The 23814-nt window shown below is 41.1% G+C and overlaps 1 protein-coding gene across 2 annotated transcripts; it reads right to left on the reverse strand.

Moving 5' to 3' along the window:
- Position 1: 1 nt before the first annotated feature.
- On the reverse strand, positions 2 to 23153 carry rapgef3 (Rap guanine nucleotide exchange factor (GEF) 3). Of its 2 annotated transcripts, none has more exons than XM_079239929.1 (27): positions 23076 to 23153; positions 18912 to 18956; positions 13237 to 13343; positions 13036 to 13157; positions 12439 to 12616; positions 11480 to 11564; positions 10138 to 10198; positions 9698 to 9774; positions 9482 to 9628; positions 9243 to 9349; positions 7241 to 7329; positions 7006 to 7084; positions 6709 to 6859; positions 6495 to 6577; positions 6360 to 6390; positions 6173 to 6248; positions 4538 to 4675; positions 4016 to 4113; positions 3768 to 3893; positions 3280 to 3461; positions 1887 to 1977; positions 1760 to 1810; positions 1557 to 1644; positions 1402 to 1466; positions 1250 to 1304; positions 865 to 936; positions 2 to 654 (listed from the first exon to the last, which is right to left on the reverse strand). In XM_079239929.1, exons 1-27 carry the CDS (start codon positions 23133 to 23135, stop codon positions 536 to 538), a joined length of 2583 nt encoding a protein of 860 aa, XP_079096055.1. In that variant the 5' UTR covers positions 23136 to 23153; the 3' UTR covers positions 2 to 535. The 2 variants fall into 2 exon arrangements, with proteins under 2 accessions (XP_079096055.1, XP_079096054.1); XM_079239928.1 differs by lacking the exon at positions 23076 to 23153 and adding an exon at positions 21962 to 22264.
- Positions 23154 to 23814: the final 661 nt, after the last annotated feature.

Genomic DNA, 23814 nt, shown 5'->3' on the forward strand with positions numbered 1-23814 from the left:
AATAATTTATTTCGAATAATAAAACAGTATGAAATTATGTGCATGTCAGTTACTGGCTTGCTGCCAAAATATACAATATATTATTTCTTTAAGGAAATGAAAGTGTAGAAAAAGCTCATAAGTAAATACTTGTGGCACAGATCTGTAACATGTTGGAGCTGTTTGTTTACTGTTTGGCGCTTCTGCAGCATTTAACCACATGTCATCCGAAAAGACACAAAGAAGAGCTAGATGTTGCTGTACAAGATGTTGTGTTTTGCTTTTTTTGAGGTGATATAAGGCTTGTTGGATGGAAAGTGTCCCAGGAGTCCTGCACACGCAGACAGATTCAGCAGTGGAGGTCATTACTGTGCACGTTGCACGTTTTCACTCAGGGCCGAGCGGTGCAGAAAGCTTTACTGCGACTGTCCAAGCCTCCATTCTGCCTCCAGAGGCCCATCTTCTTCACTGGGAAGGTTTTTTGTTCATCCAGCTGCAGTCTGTTTTGGAGTCAGCTATACTTTTCCAGTCTTTTCTGTATCAGCAGGCTGAGTTCCTAACATTCGATTGTCCTCGATAGCTGCGTCAGTTTCCGCTGGTTGTCGATCACCTTCAGGTTCTGAATGTGGTGTCGGATGTTGGCGGGATTCCGCAACGGGAGGGCATGATCCGAGTCTGGATGAGAGGAGGAAACCAGATTTAATTCAGCACATTTTGGTGTTCGTACAGGCAAAACAGACATAACACTGTCTAATGGCAGCAGAGAAGTATAAACCAACACAAAGAACTCTGAACTCACAGATAAGAGATGAAATCTCAGGAAATAAAAGTGAAAGATGAACATTTGTGAAGAAGAGTATTTTCTTTTCACGTGACCGAGCTTACATGTAGACAGGCGAGTTGCAGGCCCTTCCAGAAACATCCGATCTGCTAGGCCTCTCTGTGGAGATGAAGGCACTGCAGAGGAGACGCACTGTTTTATTTACTGCCTTCATCATTAAAAGTCATTGACTGCAGGGGTGTCCAGCTCCGGCCCCCGAGGGCCACAATCCTGCAGGTTTTTGATGCATATTTGCACAAAAACACACCTGACTGAAACAATGAGTCATTGTGCAGAAGTTCTGTTACATCCATTTAATTTGATTAGAATGTGTTGAAGCAAGAATGCATCAAAAAACTTGCAGGACTGACGCTGGATATCCCTGATTTACTGCAACATGCATGTTAAATCATCAGACCTCTAAAGGATTTATTCAACTGGATCACTCACCGTAAGGTTGGCTTCTGCATCCTCGAACAATATTCACTGTCTTGGCAAGCATTCGCTGGAACGATGGGAAGAAAAGGAAACATTTCAACCTGTGCTCTTAACTAAAAGGACATCCTGTACAAAAACCAACCAACCCCCCAAAAAATCCATACCATCTTCTCAAAATTGACCAATTTGTCTACATAGTTTGGGTTTCCCTCATGGATGAATGTCATGTCTGTGTAAACAGAAAAACAAAGGAATGAGTAATTCTTTTTATCAAATATATCTGTAGATTGACGCCTGACTGACTGCTGGTGTCTGTTACCTTTCAGCAGCAGAGGCATGAAGGGAATGTAAGGAGGACTGAGTTTGGCAACAGCCAGTCTGTAAGCTCTGTGGTTGCGTGAAGGATCCTAACAGAAGCAGACGACACAGCAAATCCACATTTTTTTTTTTTTTTTTTATGCCAGAACACAAAATTAACAATGTGAAAAGGAAGAAAACATGCTGAATGATCGTGTGTTTTACCATCAGTCTCTCATAAGCACAGTAGATCCTTTTGGTTTTACTCGGTATTCTCTGTAAAAAACCAAGCTGAGATGGTCAAATAAATGCAACACGGTGTTAAAAATCATCATGAATGTTGCATTCACACCTCCCAGGTCTTGTAAAGCCTGTGGACCGCACTGTTGCTCAAACCAAACATGACAGCGAAAAAGGAGTTGAGGTTCTTCTGCTCCTTCAGTCTGCAGCAGAGGAGACACATGGGTTTGCTGATGCTTGAAAGAACGTCAGTGAAAGCAACACAGCTGTGCAAAATCTCCGAGGAGATGAACACACTGCATGCTAAGGTCAGCATGTTCACCATGTAAGAAGCTCTGATTCTGTCATGGAATCTGCAGCATGGGCTCAGAAACACCTCTGTAAAGCATCGTTGGTAAAAACAGATCATAGCTCTGCTGCTAAAACAAACTTTTTCAGAAAACATTTTTGCCAGACTGTTTTCTAACTAGGGTAAACTATGTAAACATGTCATACTATGAAATAAAATACTTCCCAAAGGTCCAGCAGCTTACGTTCTGCATAAAGCAAAACTGTGGAAACCATAGACCGTATATGAAAGATGGACGGAGCCTCCGGCGGTTAAAAGTGAAGCCGATGCTGAAGTGCATAAAACTGCAGTTCCCCCTTCATCCACTAGGGACTGCAAAACAGAGCGAATCCCCATAGACTGGTTAAAAAGACCAAATTCACAGTAGAAATAAACATGTTTACAGCCTGGTTCAAAAATACATTTTCAGTTTAATAGGTCAGGTTTAACTTCATGACAATTTTGGGGGGAGTGAATTTTTTTCTAAGTCGCCCATTTAAAAGTAATTTAATCTTGAAGTTCGGCATATTTAGGAGCGTGTCTCTTTGATTGACAGGTATCCGACCTCACACTTCAAGTAAGAAGAACGTAGAACAACCGCAGTTTTTAGCCGGTTAACAACGTTCATTCATTCATTCATTTTCTGAACCGCTTATTCCAATTCAGGGTCGTGGGGAAGCTGGAGCCTATCCCAGCCGGCTTTGGGCGACAGGCAGGGTACACCCTGGACAGCTCGCCAGTCCATCGCAGGGCCGGTTAACAACGTGACTTAGCTTTTACCTCCGTTAGCTAGTTAGCTCCTGTTATCTCCTGTTAGCTTGGTTAGCTCTTAGCTACAGAAAGCTCGGAGTTTGCTCGATGTCAATCATCCACAATGACGCTCACGGCCCCCCTCTCAGCTCCACCTCTTTGCCCATATTTGTATTTTTCGGGCGAGACGACACGCATGCCCCTGCCAAGATGGCGATGGTAGGAACCGCCCACCGAACTTCAATTCAGCTCTTCAGAAACCTACCGGTGACGTCACGGAGGCTCCGTCCATCTCTATATACAGTCTATGGTGGAAACACACAGTAACCAACTAGAGTCTGTCTCAGACTGTCAGAAATGTGTTGCTGACAAATCAAAGTGATCCAAAGTGTTGGCCTGCTTGACAAACGCATGTCAGCTTTCTTACACTGAGGCAATCTTGATGAACTTCTTTAGCAGGACGGCCCGTTTCACCAGGTCTTCACAGAGGCACAGCTCTGTCACCACCCAGTACTGCACCTCGTTGAAGCGACGCACAAACCGCTCCAGGTTAGCTGTGATGGCACCGGGAAATTTATGACGGCCAAATATGTAGTGCACAAGCTCCACCTGAAGAGACGAGAGCAATCATTCATAACCACCAACACAGGGCGTAAACACACACCAGCATAATGTCACCTGGAGGATGAAAACGACAACCTGCTGGAAAAGATGGTCATGACAGATAACACAGATGCCAGGATGAGATCTAATTCCTCGTCTACATACCAGTTTGAGTTTCACATTTCATCGTTGTGGCAGACAACTGGAACTTGTATAAAAGAAATGACCTGCTGCATAAATAATCATTTAAACTACAGCGCCTAGTTTATATGCTGTTATCAGACGCAACATGTTCTATAACGGCAGCGCTACCTCGTGCATGGCAGTGAACAGTTCCCAGTCGTAGTTGGTGAGTTCAGTGGCGATGTCTTTAGAGCTCATCTGCTCAAGGACATCAGCTGTTCCTTGCTCGGGGCCCTGCTGCTCCTTTAAGGGCCTCTGGAAGACAAAGACAGGGTGTGAAGGAGAACCTGCAGGTGTGCATTTCTTCTCTTTTTCTCTAAAGAAAAAAATAACTAGAAAATCTGTAGAAAGGTTAAAGAGGGCACCGTGTTTCTCACCAGCTGTTCCACTTCACTGCTGGTGCAGATAAAGAGTCTCTCATTGAGGCCGAGGGCGGTGTAGACTGCAGTCGTGTCCAGCTTCAACTGAGCTCTTTCTGTTTGCATTTACAGGAATATCACATCATGTTGTGTTCAGTCTAATGAACATAAAGTCGCAGAAATCCTATAAAGTATTACTAATCCTAATACTTTCCAGTTGTAGAATATAATCATCTTTATTTAAATAAAATGTATAGATCAGCAGCAACATTAAAACCACTGAGAGGTAAAGTAATCCCCATTTTATTGTTATAATATTAAATTATTCAGGTGGCATCTGCGGGAAACCAGTCCAGTTGGTGTATTGGTCTACTGGTGATGTTCCAGCAGACACTCCAGGAAAACCTTAGATGCTCTTTGCTCATGTCCTGACATGTCAAGAGTCCATTTGGCGAAGCAGCTGAGCGTAATGTTACCGTTTATCAGAGTAGCTGCTGTGCACATGAGAAAGGTCAGACTTATCCATCAAATGAGCCCTACCTCCCGTGGAGTTCATTTTGACCAGGACATGATCGCTGACTGGTGTGACTATTGCTGACATCACATCCTGTACAGACGTGTTCACAGGCAGCATCAGAGTGAGAGGCTTGCCATCTGGACCATGGAGCTCATACAACACTGAAGATTGGACAGAAGCCAGAATGCTGAGTTAATAACTGATAACACAAGTTATGCAACATGTGACCATGTGTCATCCAAACGCAAGCAGTGCATGCAGTTTGAGGTTATTGCTTAGTATAGTTTTTATATACAGCAGGGGTGTACAAAGTCAGTCTATACAGGCTGCTGTCCCGCAGGTTTGAACTGTATCCTTGCTCTAACACACCTGCCATACATTAAATGCCCAATAAAGCACAGATATGTGGAAAAGCTGCAGGACTTTGTCCCTCAAGGACCTGAGCTGGACACCCCTGACGTACAGAGTTAAATAAGAAACACATGTTGATAAGCTACAGTGGTTGGATGCCTTTTGGCCAATAACAGTAATCATTTCAGATTGTGAAGATTTACATAAATAGGTATAAAAAAGAGTTTATAGTTAACAAATGTTAAAAAGTTACAATATTTTGAGAATAAAAGCTAATCAGTGTGAGACATCTGTATCGCAACAATCTTTGTGATATCGTACGTGCAGAAACCTGAGCGAGTGAGTGCTCTTAGCATAGAACAGATCTTTGACGCATGCAGCAGCTTGTGGTAGCAGGTCATGAACCCGCTAAATGTGCACTTTCACGCTCGTGTCTTGGTAAAGTTTCGTCTTTGTAAGTATTAATGTACTGACAAAACACTGACATATGTGTTGGAATGATTTCAGTTGCTTAAAATGTGTTGGTAATGTCATACATAATGTGATGTGCACGTGATGTCTAAGCTAACCAACTTTTAACTGTGTATTAGCTGTATTTTTGGATGTTTCAGTTACAAAAAAGGCAAACATAAAAATACACAAAGATCTTCAGTGAAAACAAGAAAAGCAAACCTTGTGTGGACAACTTAAAAATATCTATCTATCTATCTATCTATCTATCTATCTATCTATCTATCTATCTATCTGTGTATTTGTTGCATTGTTCGCTGGCTGTCTAGCTTGTGAGGACAGTACACTGAAGCTGTGTCTGAATGTCCACCCTATTCCCTACATAGTGCACTATACAGTGGTCACACCATTTTCTTGGGGTGGCCGAATGTCCAGAGAGAAAAATAAAGTAGTGCACTCAAAATTATCAACAATGCATCTTGAAAAGTGGTGATTGTCAGTATTCACTAGATGGATCGATATCAACCACAATGCATTGCGGGCAGGAGGTCAAAGTGGCACACCAATGGCAAAGCAGGTTAAGAAAAAACTAGAGATAATTCATTTTATATTCTAATTTGTTGAATAAATATGCAATAAAAAAGAAGAAAACACAAAAGAAAATGTATTATCTGATTGGATTTGGAACGATGCGCGGTGGTTGCTGTGGTAACAGCTGGTATTCATGTGATCTGCAATAGCCAGCTTTGTGTCTGAATCGCCAACAGAAGAAGTGCACTATATAGTGTAGCCCTATGTAGTAATTGAGGGGTTAAGGAATAGGGTGGACATTCGGACACAGCCTGAATCTTTCTTACCTTTATCCTGTGCTCTGATTGGCTGTAACCTTCCAAGAGGCTCCTCACAGTTGGAAAACCAATCAAACGGCTGGTTCTGTTAATGGCAACAAAATAAGTCAGATATGCAATTCATATTATGTTGTCACTTAAATATATTCCAGTATAATATTCAAACATTACACATTTTAAAGTATGCAAAGCTCACCCTGCCCAGGGACTGATATCCATTCTCCAGCCTGTCTCCAATTTTTAACAGGAAAAGAATGTTAGAAAATATATCTGGACTGATACTTAAAGACTTGGAAATGATGCAGAAATAGCAGAAACTACAAGTATTTACACTTTTGTCCTCCTCCGGTCCCTGAATTGTTCCCTCAGCATGCTGGACAAACGGTAATCAGCTGCCACGTCTTTTTTCATTTTCTGTTTCAGTCCAAACATGGAAATAAAAACTCATTTTCTCCCTTTATTCTAAGAAGATCATTCACTGGAATTCAAAAGACATGATTGACATCCTTATTCACAGTTGAGCTGGATTTCACTTGGCATCTCACCTCTAAAAAGTCCGAGGCAATGGGGTCGTCTTTCAGCAGTAGACCATACAGTGCCACCCACTGGCCAATCAGCTTCACTACCTTCTGTTTGATATTGAGAACATAAGCTGCTTTCTCTTGTTCGGAACCCTCAGAAAGCTCTGCATGGTAGGTGCAAAGAGGTTAAGGGTATAACATGGAGCATTTTTCTACAGCATGCCTCTGAGACCTTTTATCTCTCCATGGTCAGTTTAAATGGCAAACATTCATCATGTTATCAGACAACACTGTTATCAGAATTAAACTATCAAAGGATATTGGTGTTGTAAAGCAGGACACAGCTGGCTGGATGGCATGAAGACTTTGTGGGTAAGGAGGAAGTCGCTCACGCAGGGGTCTGCAGGAAGACAAGATACCCAGTAACACACCCCTGAGCAACTAGTCGACTAGCTCTGGACACTAACTCTAACTTACAATAAAACACAAGAAAACATGAGGAGGCTCTCTGCAGGCTTGTGATACTTTGACCAAAAATCTGTTTGCAAGTTCTCACCGATTGGATCATTTCCATTAGAGTCCAGTTTCACTGTTTCAAGGAGGTGTTCCAGGATTTTCTCAGGCGTTCCTGACATAACTGTGTACCTGCAGAGGGCAGAACAGGGCAATAATAAAGGATTGTGTGCCTTTCAGTGACTGCTAATATTAATAACTACATAAGGTGACTTTATAACGAGCTCAGCTACTTCAGGTACGAATCTGTGAGACTTTAGCACATCTTTGTTTGGTGGATTAGCACCAGTATTGCCAGGTCCGCTTATTATAAGCGACTTTAGGCTTGTTTTTTTGTAAAGTCGCTTGTAAATATCATCAGTTGCGGGTTGTGGTAATTTGGGTTTGTTTTCCAAACACTGGTTGCTTATTTAGGCTTTATTTATTCCCTGTATGAACCATTCTTACATCTTTCTCACTTATTCATATTTATGTGAAAAGCATCACGCAGTAGCCTTGTTTATCTGTTTCTTGGATCTGTCCAAAACCCCATTTCTTTGGTAACCACCATAGACTGTATATAAAGAGAGAGGTAACCACGCTGGCCCAAACCGGTGTTGTACAACACCACTGCCAGAATTTGATTTAATGGCCGCGGGAGCGCGTAGCCTGTTAAAACCGTGTCAATCAGCGTCTCCAATCTGCTGCTGCTCCTCTCGCCACAAAACCAATACAACAGGTGACATCGGGCCCATTTAACAGATAAAGTATGTCTTTGCTGCATGTTAGTGCTTTAGTTGATTAACAACAAGTGAAACGAAGAGATGAAACGATATTTACGCATATTACTGCTTCACCCTTCTGGTTATGTTTTGCCTTATGCTTGTTTACATTTAGAATGTAAAGGCCAATTAATGGGATTTAACTAATTTATTACAGAGAGATTATATGGAGAACGCTACAGTATCATTTACAATGATGTCCATGAATTATTATAAAGAATCTATGATGATGCATTTCTGTCAATAAAATGTGGAATCTTCATAAATTCTCAAAAGGTCTGATTTCATTTAAGAGTCAACTGTTATTACATCCACCCCCACAAATGTCTCAAGGTGGAATTTGACCTTAGAAATAGAGTTTCTGCGTGCCAGGAGAATTTAACTGGTTTGCTCTCAATTATATAAAATTTAAGTTGTATTCAGTTGTGCTTATAAGTTTACATACCCTGGCAGAACTAATTATTTCTTGGCCATTTTTCACAGAATATGAATGGTGGTTGCTTGATTTTCTCACACGATCTGGAAACACTGATTAGCACCATAGACTGTGATTAGCATGCTGCCATTAGCAAAATATATGTCCTATTTTAACATTCAAGGCATGTTTATTTCTTTTTAAACATGTCATCAAACACTTCTGTGTTAGCTTGATTAGTGTGGTATCGGGTATCGGTTGTGGTATCAGTACACTTTTATTAATACCAAGTACGAGTACACACGCTTGGTATTGAGCCGATACCAATACTGGTATTGGTATCAGTGCATCCCTAGTTTGTGTATGTTTATGTGAGGGTATTATCATTAGAGGGCTTTATTTAATTAAATACGTATTCAGCACATCAATATCTTTCTATATATACTGTATAATTAAATAACACAAACAACCTCGTTGAACTGGTAAATTTCTATATTAAGTCTTGGATTCTTAAAATGAAAAAGGAAAATTAGATTAATTAAATTGGTTTCCATGACAAAGGAGTACCTTTTTTTGTTCTCTACGTTATATAATGGTATTGTGTCAACATTTAGGTTTTTGTGTCTGGAAAAGGAAATTATACACACACACAGACAACTTCTTTCCCACAGTCATAATGAACCAAATGTAAGAGCTGCATGTTTAGTTCAATCAGCCCCAAAAGCGAAGGTCTGGATGTTAATATTTAACCTATAAATGTTTAAATATCCCCTTTGTCTTATGTTACTGGAAGTTTTTCCCTTTATATTATAATATCTGCCCAGACTCAGCTCCACTGTCTGAATGGTTTTGATGGGATGTGAGCATACTTGCTGTTTGTTCCTGCTCCTCCTTGTTCAGCTGCATCTGCACTCTTCTCCAACACCAGCACGGTCTTTCCGTGCTCCTCCAGTCGCACTGTGTTAGCCTCCACGTCCTACGGGACAAAACATTTTCAGCAATCTTGTGGATTTCTGTTACTGGTGCCCAGAAAGAAAACAAACGCTCTGATACTTTAGACTGAGAAGTCATGGCCTCGCAAGTGAAGCCATAAGAATATCAGACAAACCTTGAGGATCCGAATGAAGTCCTGCTTATCGACACGGAGGAAATGGCAGTTGTCTTCTCTCAGGATGATGGTGGCAGCGCGAGGTGCATCATTCAGCAAAGCCAGCTGGCCAAAGTCCTCCCCCTCATGCAATGTGGTTACAAGACCCTGCACCAACACAGAAATGCTTTAAGCGCTGATATTCTTCCCTTTACTGGATCCATCTTATGGATTTACCTTTCCATGTGTGATCACATTCACAGAGCCTTTCCAGATGATGTACCAGGAGGTGCCTTTGTCCCCCTGGCTGAACACTACATCACATAAAGACATTTAACATCAGCCTTTTACACATCTCTCCATGAATGAACGACAATGACACCGACAGGGCATCTTTCTGCTGTGTGCTGCATTAACTATCATATTCATGAGCAGATGGGCAAAGATATGATGACCTGTCTGCTTTCAGTAAAGAAACAAGTCGCTCAAGTTGTGAGAAGTTTAGAGATTCCACTTATATACATGTTTTGCTTGAGCTCAGTCATGTGAAAGGAACATTTAAAAGAAGAACATTAGGGGTTCAGCTACACAATGAGAGTGTGTGTGTCTTGATGTCTTGATGTGCATGTGGTAAGACTCTAAACGAGCTCAAACGTCAGCAAAGCTGTCACACTCACACACTGTTCCGGCCTTCACGTGGGATTCGAAGAGCAGCACTGCAGCCAGCTCCTTACGCACCTACAAACACAACAATGGGTCAACATGCAGCCGAGGAATTACAACATGATTTTCGTTTGTTTCATTAAACCTGATGACTTTATATGAATACGTTTACAACTTGGGCCAATTTAACACAGGAGTTATTGTTAGATTCTGCATAAAGGGAGTTTAAAATGTGCACAATGCAGATTAAGGACATACAGCATTTGAGAACTGAATAGCTAATATCCTTCTGTCACTTTGTTAATAAGACCAATGCTCAATGTGAGGTAGTCTGAGCTATAAGGCTAAGTACTAACAGCTTTTTAACATTCGAATGATGTAATCTAGAGTTATTCAGTGTAATTTGTTTCTATGCTCTAAAATTAGACATAAAAGTACATTTAGATTAAAAAGGCAGGAGTAGAGCCTAATACCTGTCATGAACAGAGCTGTCAAGGCAGGGCTGTGAGGAGAGCTGTTATACTTAGGATAGTTACATGCAAAGTTGGGCTGATCTGCTGTAAGAGTACAACCTAATAATTTACTTTGACTTGTCCTGCTATTTGAAAACCCTTTCCTTATTCCAGTATACTTTGGAGAAGATTTGAATTTTTTGATACCAGAATGAATGATGGTGCAGTAAATAGGACTTTCTTCAGACTTTCTCTGTGGCAAGTCATTGTGCACAAATGCACGGTTGAGTTCACAGCGCAGACGTATTAAGCTAACTTGAATAGGGACTTTTGTTGGTTGAGTTTGTAGCGTTAAAAATCAGGGTTTTTATAAGAGCGACCTGACAGTCTGGCAGTGCTGAGAGCAATCTGAAGTTGTCATGTAGCCTTGAAGGGCTGTTCTTCAGTCACAATCTCTGACGCATTTAGCAGTCGAATGAAGAAAACTGAAAAATGTGTGAATGAGAGCTGTATTATTTAGCTAAAGATGTAAAAACTAGAAATTTTGGTACATGTGCGGAGCATGTAGGTTTATTTAAACCCAGCTGATTGTTGATTTGAACTCCAGTTACACTATATCTGGATGTGCTTGATTTCTACTTCAGTAACAAATATGTTTTAATGCATATTGTTTTGACATGACTAAATATATTTGCCATTTAAGCGTTCTCAGTGTAATCCTGTGACACAAAGCATGTCTGACAGATTTTATAATGACTTTAAGTACTGATGTCAACTTGAGAAATTGGAATGAGTATCTTATATCAAGACTACAAACTACATGCTCTCTGATTAATATCCCATAAAAAACAAACAAATAAAAAACAACTATTTTCAGAGGAGAGAAATATATTTAATGACTAACCGACGTGGAGAGATGAGCAGCAGCTTTCACATGGAGCAGCTCCTCATAGATGACCTCGAGGTCTTCAGCACTCCTCTGACTGGGGCTAAATTCAAAAGGAGTTTAAATGAAAAGGTGTTTAATGAATCACACAAAAACAGATAATCAGATGACTGAATTGCTGTATGAACATATAAGGATAAGACACATTATGTTAGGTTACATTACAATATGTTACCATGCAACGTTATACAGTATAATAATATGATATACTATGTGGTATATTGCATTGTCCCTGTAGGAAAATTGATCTTGACACTGCGCCCATTAACCTTTAATTGGCATTCTTTGACTTTTTATGCCAGGGGTGTTATCGTTAGCCACAATCCTGCAGGTTTTCCATGTATTCATGCTCCAACACACCTGCCCCAGATTAATCTGTCATAGTGTAGAATCCATTGGCTTTTGGACCCATTTAAGGTGTGATCCAGGTGTGTGGAACAGAAATATGTATGTCGAAAATCTGCAGGACAGCGGCCCTCGAGGACCGGCTTTGGACGCCCCTGGTTTATGCCAGTGGTTGGCAATTGCCAGCTTGCAGGCCAAAACTGGCCTACCATCAATAATCCCAATCATTACTTAATTTAGAAAAACTGATGTGTAATCTTGTAGAGACGTGGTCCTGAACAGTGTGACCCCTTTAAGGTCAAGCAACAGCACAATATCACTCAATCGTCAAAACAGGACAAATGAATGCTTTTAATGTGACAGGGTTTTGTCACTACACATTTAAGACACATAGTCCAAATTCCCAGACTAATTGCACACACCTTGCACACCTATTAACACATGCCCCAAAATAGTAAATATAAATGAATAATAATACAATCCCCCAAAACACCATGAATTTAATGCAGAAGATATGGGGGCCATGTTATTACATGCAGATGAGTGATACTGCAGCGGCAGAACAAACTGACCATTTACGTAGGATCATAGTGAGCAGAGCATCTGGACCCAGCTGAGAAAGCAGGGACAGCGCTTCCTGCAGTTCGTCTTCCGAGTCCTTGTCATTCACTGTGTGGTTCAGGCCAAACTCTGAGTCCTGGAAGCGGTAGAACTGCGTGTCCTTGTCATGGAAGTTCAGCTCATGTTTCACTGGACAGAGATGCAAAACAGAACTTTGATTTCAAACTGGAACCTCAAAACACTAAAGATGAATGGAAATAAGTGCAAATTCTTTCTGAGTGAATCCTCCCATTTGATGATGAAGGACTTTTGTCCTGATTGGAGTGGTCTTTACCAGTAAGACAGGGCCTCGTCAAGGCAATATAAGTAGCTAGTAAGCTCTTGACTGAGTGAGAATACATTATGAATAGATGCCAAGATGGACTTGATCATATTTCAAGCACGTATTGGAAGTTTCTGAGCACAATTGCAAGTGTTACCATCAGAATATATTAAAGATAACAGGATACGTTAGTGGGATATTTCTTCCACTGTTCATGAAAGAAGAATATTAGCTAAATGTGTTTCTCCATTTTGGCTGCCGACCAAAAGATCTCTTCAAGTCTTACCATGAACAAGGATTCCTTCATCCACCAAGACCTGCCACATCCCAACAGCCTGGCTTCTTGATTGGAGGCATTCATTCTGCTTCAACAGCCAATCAACGAGTTCCTTACCAGAGCCACATTGTCTGCAAAAGAAATGTTAAACATTTATTTGCATGCAGTTTACAGACAAATGGTCCTGTTTGAAGGTGGAAGGCATCACACCTGTATGTCTTCAGGTGATACTTTCTGTCTCGGATCAGACCGGGGTTCTGCTCGATCATAACACTGTACACCGACCTCGCAGCCTTCACAATGCGATCTGAAAGAAACTAAATTAACAAAAAAAAAAAAGCTTTAATTGTTGGAGTAGTATTGTTTAGAGAGATCATCAATACTGTGTTAAGAAGCTGCTTAAATGAGGATTCATAGCACAGGCGTTCTTGTTTAGTGAAATGACCAACTTCTGTCCTTTTAACAAGCAAGTTAGCGAAGCAAATGTTCCAACAAATGTTGGTGTGCAAGCCAAAGAGAGGGCCACACTTCTCACTGCAGTGTGGAGAATATACATCAACAGTGAGAGCCGGGATTTCTGTAGGAGTTGCAGTGTGATGCAGCTCGTGTGTGTGGTTGTGTGTGTGGGGGTTGTAAGGAGGTGAGAAAAATGACTGTGAAACTCTCCCACACCTCACTGAGTTCCCAGCCTCTACAACTTCTCTGTGGCTGGCACTCAGCAACAACAAACTTTCACTTTTCTGACCACCCTCAACGAATTTTCTTTGAAAAAATGCCCTCTCCCCATTTACACACAGACAGACAGACAGACAGACACACACACACACACACACACACACACACACACACACACACACACACACACACACACACACACACACACACACAAAGGTGTGTTTCCGTTACTTCAGAGAACTTAAGCTACTTTCCTGGAAACTTACCCAAACAATAGCTAGAACTTGTTGAGCCCCTGCTTAGCCTAGCTGTTCAGTAAATCACACTATCCCTTCTGCTTAAATATAACCACTGACGTTAATATGATCTTGTATTTGCAAATTTGTCAGTCTGTAAGTTTCTCCTCAGATTCTCTTCCATAAAAACAAAGACAAAGACTAAAAATTCCCCAAAAAACAAAGAGATGGGTGCAAAACCTGTGAGCCTTTCATAGAGAAGCAAAGCTTGTGTAACCAAAATGTTCCTGTTGTGGGGCTTATAACAGCTGTCCTATTTCAGGCTGTTTCACACTTGACATTTGACCTAAATTTCAAATACTATGAACTGTCACCAAAATATATTTACAGTCTTTATGTCAAACAGTGCTAAAAACTAAAATGTTCCTGCTCCTGGTTTGACTCCCCCTTGGCCACCTCCAGCACATCTTGTGATTACACGAGAGACTCAGACGGTTGCCTGTTTGTGCTTTGGATTTTCCTCAAGACACTTTTGTTTGCCCAAGGTGATGGTCCTAAATTGTACACACAACTCGAACACTCGTAGTTTCTTATATTCTTTCTTAAGATGCAAGCAGCAAGACCGCCTTTGAACTCTTTTGCCTTCTCCGGTCTCCTGCAGCTCCCTCAGGATGTAAACACACCTACTGACCTTTTCCTTCCCTCCTGACCCCATGCTTTGATGACGTAAACACAACCATTGCTCATTCATCTAGGCAGAGGCTCCACCACATGCCTACTAGGTCCAAATTCACATAAGACTTTTAAGCAGATCTACAGTAGATTGATTGTTGTGTGTACCACAAGAGTGGACACTTCAACCTCTCATCCTCACACTGACTTCTTCCCAGGCCTGCCATCAGCGGAGTTAATGTGTCCTGAGGCGTCTGCTAAACCCCCCTGGAGGAAGTCTGTCTGGAGGTCACCAGTATTCCCAGGGGCCCATTTTGCCCTTGAGACTCCCATGGGCATATTCTCAAGCGTGTCAGCTCCAAAACTTATTTTTCTAATGAGTCAATTTTCCATTACCTACGCAAGCCCTCCCCCAAAAAGCAACAACATCAGCAGCCGTTCATCATAGCAAACCCTGCCCCTCACTACTAAACCTGACATGTAAACATGCAGGAAGAGGAATAATTTGTTTCTACATTTGGTGATTTACTCTGCTGCCGGGCTCCTGTGTGTTGCAGATAGTCAATGTGTAGGCCTCACAAACATCGTATCTAGGAGCTACAACCCACAGGTAATTTCACCAAGCAAACATGTTTTGCACAGGTGTGCTCTTCAGTGTCACAAAGTACGGAAAAATACACACTCAGTCTGTGTGCAGCAGCAGCTATTGTACCATTAATCTGTTCGTATTGGACAGTCAGCCATAACCTACTTTATGACCAGGGTCTGTTCTTCTGTTAGTGTCATTTTATAGTCAAGGGTTTATATTTAAAAAGAGACTTTTCAGTGAAGATTTTAAGAACATACTGAATTATGCTTTAATTCTCAAATCAGTATGATCTATTCTCAAATAACAACACATTTTTTTATGCAGGGCCAGCACCAGAACAGCTGTCCTCACTCTTTAGTATGAGATCATCAGACAGAAGAGTGTAGGAATCGGACTTCATTGTGTCACAGGTTCACTATCTATTCCGTCTAAACCTCATTAACTTTCAACTGGAGCCTTTAAAGCTTGAAGTATGGGGTGTAATTTTATGCCTTTGTCTTGGGTGGAATGATGATGAGTTATCCACTTTAATGTCTTCTCTGTAGGCGAGACATTTCTTTGTCTCTTTCTCTCCCTCTGACCTTAGTGGGATGTGCTGTGTTAGAAGCAGCCTGAAAGGAATGCTGTGTGAGTAAACAAACAATTTAAATAGACGTTCTCACCTCAATCTTTGTGAGAAAAATGAAGGACCACACTACCGAAGCAACACAAAAATGGTGTATTGAGGTTGTAATCAGTTAGCAGATCCTTTCAGCTGCCTCAGAACGGAGCTCTGTGTGGACTTCTGTGAAGTGTATGGGAACAGAAACCTACTCTACATAAACTATGCATTTAATAACGCCATGCACCTGCAGAACGTAACCATGGCAAAGACAAATGAAGATGCACAAATGATTTTAGATACAGGGATTACATTGCTGCATGAAACTAGTTGCAGACTTTGTTGACCAGCCAGTCAGTCATTATCTTAGTTGCTTGGTTCAATTAAGGGTCCAGAGAAGCTAGAGCCTATACCAGCAATCATTGAGCGAGAGGCAGGTACACCCTGGACAGGTCGCCAGTCCATCACTGGGCAGTTTGTCGATCAATAAAAGTATATTTAAAGCATTAACAGCATATCAAAACCATCTGACATGTGTGATGCTCTTGTTGTGTATGATGCAAATCAATAACATTTAGGATGCTAAACAGTCCAAAACAAGCAGCAATGGCCACTTACAGACAAATCTATCACCCCACTGCTTCCACATGTCAAGATGGACATTAATTACTTAGGAGTTAAAAGATGCTCTTTACCTCTTCTGTCAGAGGGAGACTACTGAACTTAAACAGAAGCCATTTTCAAGGTTAAACGGTGTTATCAGTGTTTTGAAAGGTTCTCTCCTTGGCATGTTGTTGAAGAAGTTGAGATAAAGCAGCTCAAGAGGTTTGGACTGGGTGAAGCAGCACTCTGAAGGTTGAGGAGGGTCAATTAACTGTGGGCCTTAGAGCGCCCTTTAGACTCCTTATGACTGCCCCGCCAGGAATGTGTTTTTAAGACGCGCTTGAGCGGTAATGCAGGATATTATAACAACAAAAGGACAAGTTCAGCAGTTTGAGAGGATGCAAGCGCTGCAAGTCTACATGTTACCGGAGGTCAGTGAAGCTCAAAGCCAGCAGGACAGAGACAACTTCAAAGCCTGTCCAAAACGTTGTCAGTGAGGGGTTGGCTAGCTGCTGGGGGACTCAAGCTTAAACAGAATATCGAAAAAATGTCATATTACTCAGCTATTAAAGTAACATGCAAAAGTCTTGAGCAAACTATTATTTTCTTTATAGTGTTCTTTGGAGGACCCAGACCTTTTCAGTATCCTCCAAAGTTATCTTGATTGATAGTTATCTAAGGTTTTTGAGATACTTTCAATGTTTCCTTTGGACATTGGCTGTAATTTCATATATTTTTATTCCTCCATCAGGACTGGTGACCTGTACTGGATGTACCTGCCTCTCACCTGCTAATTGCTGGAATATGCTCCAGCTTCCATGCTACCCTGAATTGGTCTAAGTGGTGAAAATGGACAGACGGATGGATGGATTGGACATTTTAATCCCATTCCTTGTACCTGGCAACTTTTTAGACATTGACGTTTTGTTGTTTGCTGAAGCACAACAACCTATGGGTTATTCAAGCATAATATAAAGATCTAACTCAGGCCATAAACAGGGATAAACCGATGTTCCAAGGTAAGTTTATTTGTTTAGCATCTTTCATGTACAAGACTATTCAAAGTGCTTTACATAAAACATTAAAAGCATTACAGATGGTGTAAAGAGGCATGAATGGCAACGGCAAATAGCAAAAATCCCCAAAAAAATCATAAATACGTAACAGACAACTTGGTAAAAAACTATTTCTTAATAGGTTCTGCACTTTTCAGTGGCATCTTACATACTGTAAATGTTCCAATGTCTTTAGAGGCATCTATCAAAAAAGTTAAATGATTACACAGTTTGACATCATCTAAACCTTTTTTTTTGCCTTAACAAGGCGATTCCAAAGACTGAGTACTTGGCGTCATGGTGTGCAATGTGTTCTTAAAAAAAGCTAAACAAGATGAGGACAGAAGAAGAGGCTTAGAGATTCATTTGACCCTCAGTTAATCCATCTGTTATACTATTGGTTTGAGGTACCAAATGACACAAGAACTGGACTGAGAAACAGTGATAATGGGTCTGATGGGAGTGATGAATCCTCCACAGAGCTCAGAACTCAACATTAATGCAGCAGTGTGGGATCATCGCGATATAGAACAGAAAAGGCAGCCAACGTCCAAAGAGCTGCTTTGTAAATTCCTTTAAGAAGCCTGGAGTACTCTTCCATAAGACTATGCAACGATATTACAAGGAAAACACGTCTAAGAGGGTTCAGGCTGTGTTGACGAATGATTTTTAAGCTTTGCAGAATAGCAAAACCCTGGTTTTGCCCGATTACATAACTATTGTTGATTTGTAGCCTTTAATAGCTACAAGATTGTATCTCCGTTGGATAACTGTTTCAGTTGCAGCACCAACACACCGGTTGTCCTCCTCGCTATCAGTTTGAATCTCAGTTAAAGCAGAAGCATGTATACTGGCTTCTAAACTGGTTCTTTTCCACTTTATATTCTATTTATACCAGTTTTTGTCTGCTTATACCTTTTAGTCATCTATTCCTACACCATTTTATGGGCTTTTGTAGTTGTGAAATGCACTTCTTCAGCTTATTTATTACATTTCCATTTATATTTGCATGATTCGTGAAACAACTGCATCATTTTGCAGGTGATATATGAAGAAATATGGGAAGGTTCCACACTTTTGCACAGTATAATAAGAGAAAATAGCAAATGCTTAAAGAAAATCACATTTCCAACTCACTGTATATATTTAAAAAAAAAAAAAAAAAAAAAAAAAAAAAAATATATATATATATATATATATATATATATATATATATATATATATATATATATATATATATATAATTTTTTTTTTTTTTTTTTTTTTTTTTTTAATGTGTTGCAGCTGATCATGAAGGACGGTTAACACTTGCAAGATTCAGCTTCAGCCTCACTTGTGTGTGTGTGTGTGTGTGTGTGTTCAGCAGGAGTTTAAAAAAAAAACACCAGTGAGAACATTGAATTACTCTGTGTTTGTGGGGAGGTGATGTACCAAAGAATGTCTGGCATACACACCTGCTTCATAGTGTCCTTTGAATCCACAGCCTCTGGCAACGGAGTCTACAAGACACAGAGAGAGCAACTTTATTCCCACTGAGCCGTTCCTTCATATCCACTGTAAAACTTCCGCAGCAAAATAGATAAATCACTTTAAAGCAGCATTCCACAGGAACCAGATGAAACAGCTGGTTGTATTCTCTCTGTGGTTGCACCAAAAAAACAAGGATAATCAAACTGTACGGTTCAAAAACAGGTAATGATGACTTTATTTTCATTTATATGAAGGTCAACACAAACCTATTATCTAAACCTGCGTTACTCGTTGCCTCCACCATAGAGTGGGTGGGTGTTGTGTGTAATCATAATGGCTGGAACAAGCTCAGCCTCTTGTTTAAGAAGAGGCTGAGTAAGTTTAAGAATCTTACTATTGCATCTAAAGCTGTAACAGGAAGTGACATAGGATCAGGTAGACGGTGTTGCGCCAAAAAAAGCACTCCTGCAGTGAAAAGCACCCAATTGCAAGAAGCGGCGTAACAGCATCTCGTAGCTGAAGTGTATTTATTATTACCTTCACTTCCTGTCTTGCAGTTTTAAACGCAGTAGGAAAATTTGACAGAACAGAAACTACTCCAAAAAGCCCAAATAGTATATTTTTATTCTGCATTAGTTCCTACAACATTGCTCTACATACTGATTTAAGGAGGGTTTAACCTGCAACATGCTCTTTAAACCTGCTACAGCGTAAAGAAATCAGCAGTGTGGTGTGTGTACTTTGACCTACGCGGGTCTACCTCTTTATTACTCACATTTTATGTTTTTATGACCGTCTTGTATTCATTACAGCGCACATATTCCCACAGTAACTGTTTTCGGTGAAAGCAATAAATAATATTTCATTATTGCTCTTTAGATCAGGTATATAGCAATCCATGCTACATCTGACCCCTTAAAAAAATAACACTTACTTATCTACCACATGGGAGACAGGGCTATCAGTGTGGGTTTGTTTGTGCTGTGTTGGTGGGTTTCATGAGATGCTGTAAAAAACAAAAAATAAAAAATAAAATATGTGAAGAAGTCACATGGCTCAGCTCCCAGTGACTCATTCAGTAGCTGATGGCGTCGATCATAAAGTTGTGATAAAGTCTTCACACCACTGATATACATCTAGTCTGCTCCTTCTGCAGCCAGACTCGGCGTGTTTTGTCTGGCCTGCAGTGCAGCTGCTTACATCACATGATCATGGGCTGAGCAGCGGATTGTTTAAACCCATCCATCAAAACCTTCATTTCACACGTCACACTCCGGAGGAGTGGGAAAAAGTAAGAAAACGAGTCTAAATCTGTATGTTAGCTCATCACAGCCTCCTGGACTGAAAATAAACCGGTTATTTCTGCTCATGAAAGATTAAGCCACTGTTCATCGGAAGTGAACAAAAATGTGGAGAAACCAGTGTGTTCCAGCTCTCCAGGGAGACACAGTCAAGAACCCTCACGTATGCGCTTTAGGTATTTGGCTCTGCTTTATCTCCATGTCTTAACGCTGCTGTGAAGGAGTAAGAGTGACGGCCAGGATGCTGCCGCAGCATGGCTGCATGGTCCATCCTAATGGGAGCTAGGATGTGTCCAGGGAGCCATTTAATTCATAACACTCAGCAATCAACAGAGTCTAGACAGCAAACTGAATACTGATACAGCACACAGTTGTAACTTAATAAATAAATAAGACAAATGATGTTTCCATAGATACATATTATGAAAAGGACTTCAGATGGCCCTATTTTTGTGCAGCCATGGGGAAGCTATGTAATCCATTCATGTTCGATGACCTAAAAAAGCACAAAGTACGTGCTTTAGGTTTGAGGTGTAAAAGTGTAAAAAGCCATGAACTTGCTGAAGAGTTTGCATTGATTATTAGCTGAAAATAGCAAGGCACCCTGGAGATTTACAGTTGTCTCTGGCTCACTGATACTTAAGCAACAAGTAAATTTAGATGCTAAGCCTTTTAACTCTGCCCGTGTCTTCCTGTGACCTGGAAACAAGGACCTCCCCTCTGCACATTCTTCTTCTTCTGCACATTCTCCTCTGTAAACTGAGTGGGGGCGTTGCAGGGAAGGTGAACAATAAACAATACACTATTTATAACCCCTGTTTAAAAAGGAAAAAAAAAAACCAACAACTTTGCGCTTTGTTACCTTCCTGTGTCCCCTTTCTGCTGCTGCTGCTAACACAATAGGAAAAAATCTGCTGCTTTGATGCATTCTTGAAACTTTAGCGGGCTGTTCACTGGAGGCTGCGAATGGAGTTACATCAGAGGTGAGACGCAGAGGTACACTGTGTATTCAGGAGCAGACTACAGTTTCTTACTGTACTGTTAAAGTTAAACTAGCTGACTGGATGTTGTGTAGCTGATTTTTTTTTTTTTTTATTCTGTCTATATTTACAGTTCCTGTTCATTTTCACATATATTTCTTCATCCATAATTTAGTTCAGTATGAAAACACAGAAAAATGAGGCACATCAGCTTTGGATCAAATCATTTTGAGCATTTAGTCATATTTCATATGATTTATTTTGTCATAGGTAGTTAACTGTAAAATAGTTTTGACATTAATTTGGAAAAGTACTCTATAAGTTTCCAAAATGATCAAATAAAATCTATAACGCTGTTATAAGATAAGATAAGATAAGATGTTCTTATCTGTCTTCATCTCCTCACAGTATTTTTCCCTGATTCTTTAACAAACACATTTGCTTTAAATGCTGAAATCAGCCACGAAAATTATGACTGTTGTTCTGTAGAAGCGGATAAACTTCTCTGGTAATAAATTCAGATTCAGGTTTCAGACACTGACATGAAACTAAGCAGCTTTTCCATCGTAACTTTACGCATTACATAAGTTCTATCTTCATTGCTTTTTAAAGGGAACCAGACATTGCGTTTGGCTAAATATCATTTCCCACGTTTCTTCATCCTCATCCTGTCAGCCTGGCACCGTCCAGCTTATTCCTTTCTGCCTGTATTGTGTACGGAGCAGCAGATACGGTGAGGTGCAGGCAGCATACCCAGCTGATGCCTCGGATGCTCGGCGTCTCCACTGAGGACCGGTCCGGGAACACTCGGTAGTTGTGAGTCCGGAACAGATGCATCTTGTCTCAGATGAAAACAGCCGACAAACAAGTTTTGCAGTCAGAAGATCCGCACGCGCCCTCGGTGTTTCCAGACATTATTCACGCCGCAATAACGCGCTCGCTCTTTACGGCACGGCGGCTTGTCAGCGTCAGCTCGGGACTGCGCATTTTTAGTCCTCAGGTCCAGGCTGGATCCGGTTTGTTTTGCCGTCCTTCTCTACATCCAAAGGTCCGACCTCTCTGGACGAGCCTGCCTCAGTGAGGAAGGGCTGTGCTGTGTTCAGCCATCCCTTGAAAGCAGCACAGGCGCACTTTGTCGCTGACTTGCGCACTTTGGCAAAGGACCGCATCAACGAGACGGCCTCTTTTGGCACTTTTACAACCTAATTAACAATGTTTAATGTTGACATACAGCTTTTGTTTGCTTTTTGTGTGTGAATCTTGGCAGCTTCACTCTTTCAGTTATTTATTTTCAACCCAGCTTGTCACGTCTGTGATGTTAAAAAGTGTAAAGGTGGTAAAAAAAAACAAAAAAAAAACAACAACCCTGGGATATGACTGACAACAGAATGGCTGCAGGCAGCTTCATCCAAATCCAACCAGCTAATGGGACTGTAAACTACTTATTCACGCTGAAGTTCACAAGACTCGGTCAAGGGTATGAAGAGAGGCAGAGCGTTCTAATGCAGGCACTGGAAAGGTTTAGTTTGTTCAGTTCAGAGGAAAGCTCCAGAACTCCGCTCTGCACTTATCAGGTTGTCCAGCTGCCTGGCTCAGCCAGGTCTGCACAGGCTCAGATAAACTGCTCAAGGAAGAAAGCAATTAAACTTGTAGAACAGCACATAACGTCTCTCATTAGTGCTCCTGTCCAGTTCTCATACCTCAGCTGTCCTCAGGTGTTTGCCCTTTGCACAGGTGTTAAACTCTTACACTCTCATCACAGGTTTATAGAATCATAAAACCCCCTCCTTGGTGTTGTACTCTCTTTTTTTCTGCGTCTCTCATGGCTTCATCTGTCTGTGTTGCACTGCAGATGAACATGACTTACTTCCCCGTCTGGAGTGCGCCGTCTCGGCAAAGAACAGATGGATTTGACCAAGTTCTCCATAGAGAAGATGACTGGAAGGGGATCTGAGAAACAGAAGAATCAGTGTGTCTTCATTAGTCAAGACATAATCGCTGTCATGCTTCTCTCCTCGACAGCGGTTGGATCAAGTGACACAAATGTATAAACCCACACACTGTTAAAGTCAAAGAACATTTAATATGATTTCACATTCACCAGCAGATATGACCGGATCGGCTGCAGACTGCAGGCGATTATGCAAGACATGTTTAAAACCCCTGCTATTGTTTGAGTGCAGGGGCTGACCTTCCTGTACGGACCTCAGTGTCAGTCAGCCTGCCAGGACTTTCCACAAGACACAAGCCAACAAGAACATTCATTCTGTCACACTTTCCCCTGCGTTGCTACGCTTGTTCCTCCAGGTGCAGAAGATGTAGGAGGCCAGTGTGCTGAAACAGCCTCTGGTCTGTGTTATTTCAACCACAACACCTGCTCCTCACCTCTGCTTCTTTCTTTCTATTAGAGCTTTACTCTATCAGAGCGTGCTGAGTAAATTTTAAGCCTAAAGGAAGACTTTTGTTCTGAGTTAACCCCCCCTTACATCGCCCAGAACGCAGTGATGCTATTGCAACTGTGTAGAAAAGTCCTAAAAAACTGTAACTTCTTACCGGGTTTATACCTCCGAGGTGTCATGATGCTCCTGCAGCTATCCCAAAAGCCA

Source organism: Telmatherina bonti (assembly GCF_933228915.1).
Source record: "Telmatherina bonti genome assembly, chromosome: 4".
Classification (NCBI taxonomy): domain Eukaryota; kingdom Metazoa; phylum Chordata; class Actinopteri; order Atheriniformes; family Telmatherinidae; genus Telmatherina; species Telmatherina bonti.

Coding starts and splice junctions, on each gene's coding strand:
- rapgef3 (XM_079239928.1), bottom strand. CDS start 22,045: ATGCATCTGTTCCGGACTCACAACTACCGAGTGTTCCCGGACCGGTCC. Junction 18,957..21,961: donor GCATCCGAGGCATCAGCTGG/GTATGCTGCCTG, acceptor TGTGTCTTGTAG/ACTCCGTTGCCAGAGGCTGT. Junction 6,391..6,494: donor GACCGGAGGAGGACAAAAGT/GTAAATACTTGT, acceptor AATTGGAGACAG/GCTGGAGAATGGATATCAGT.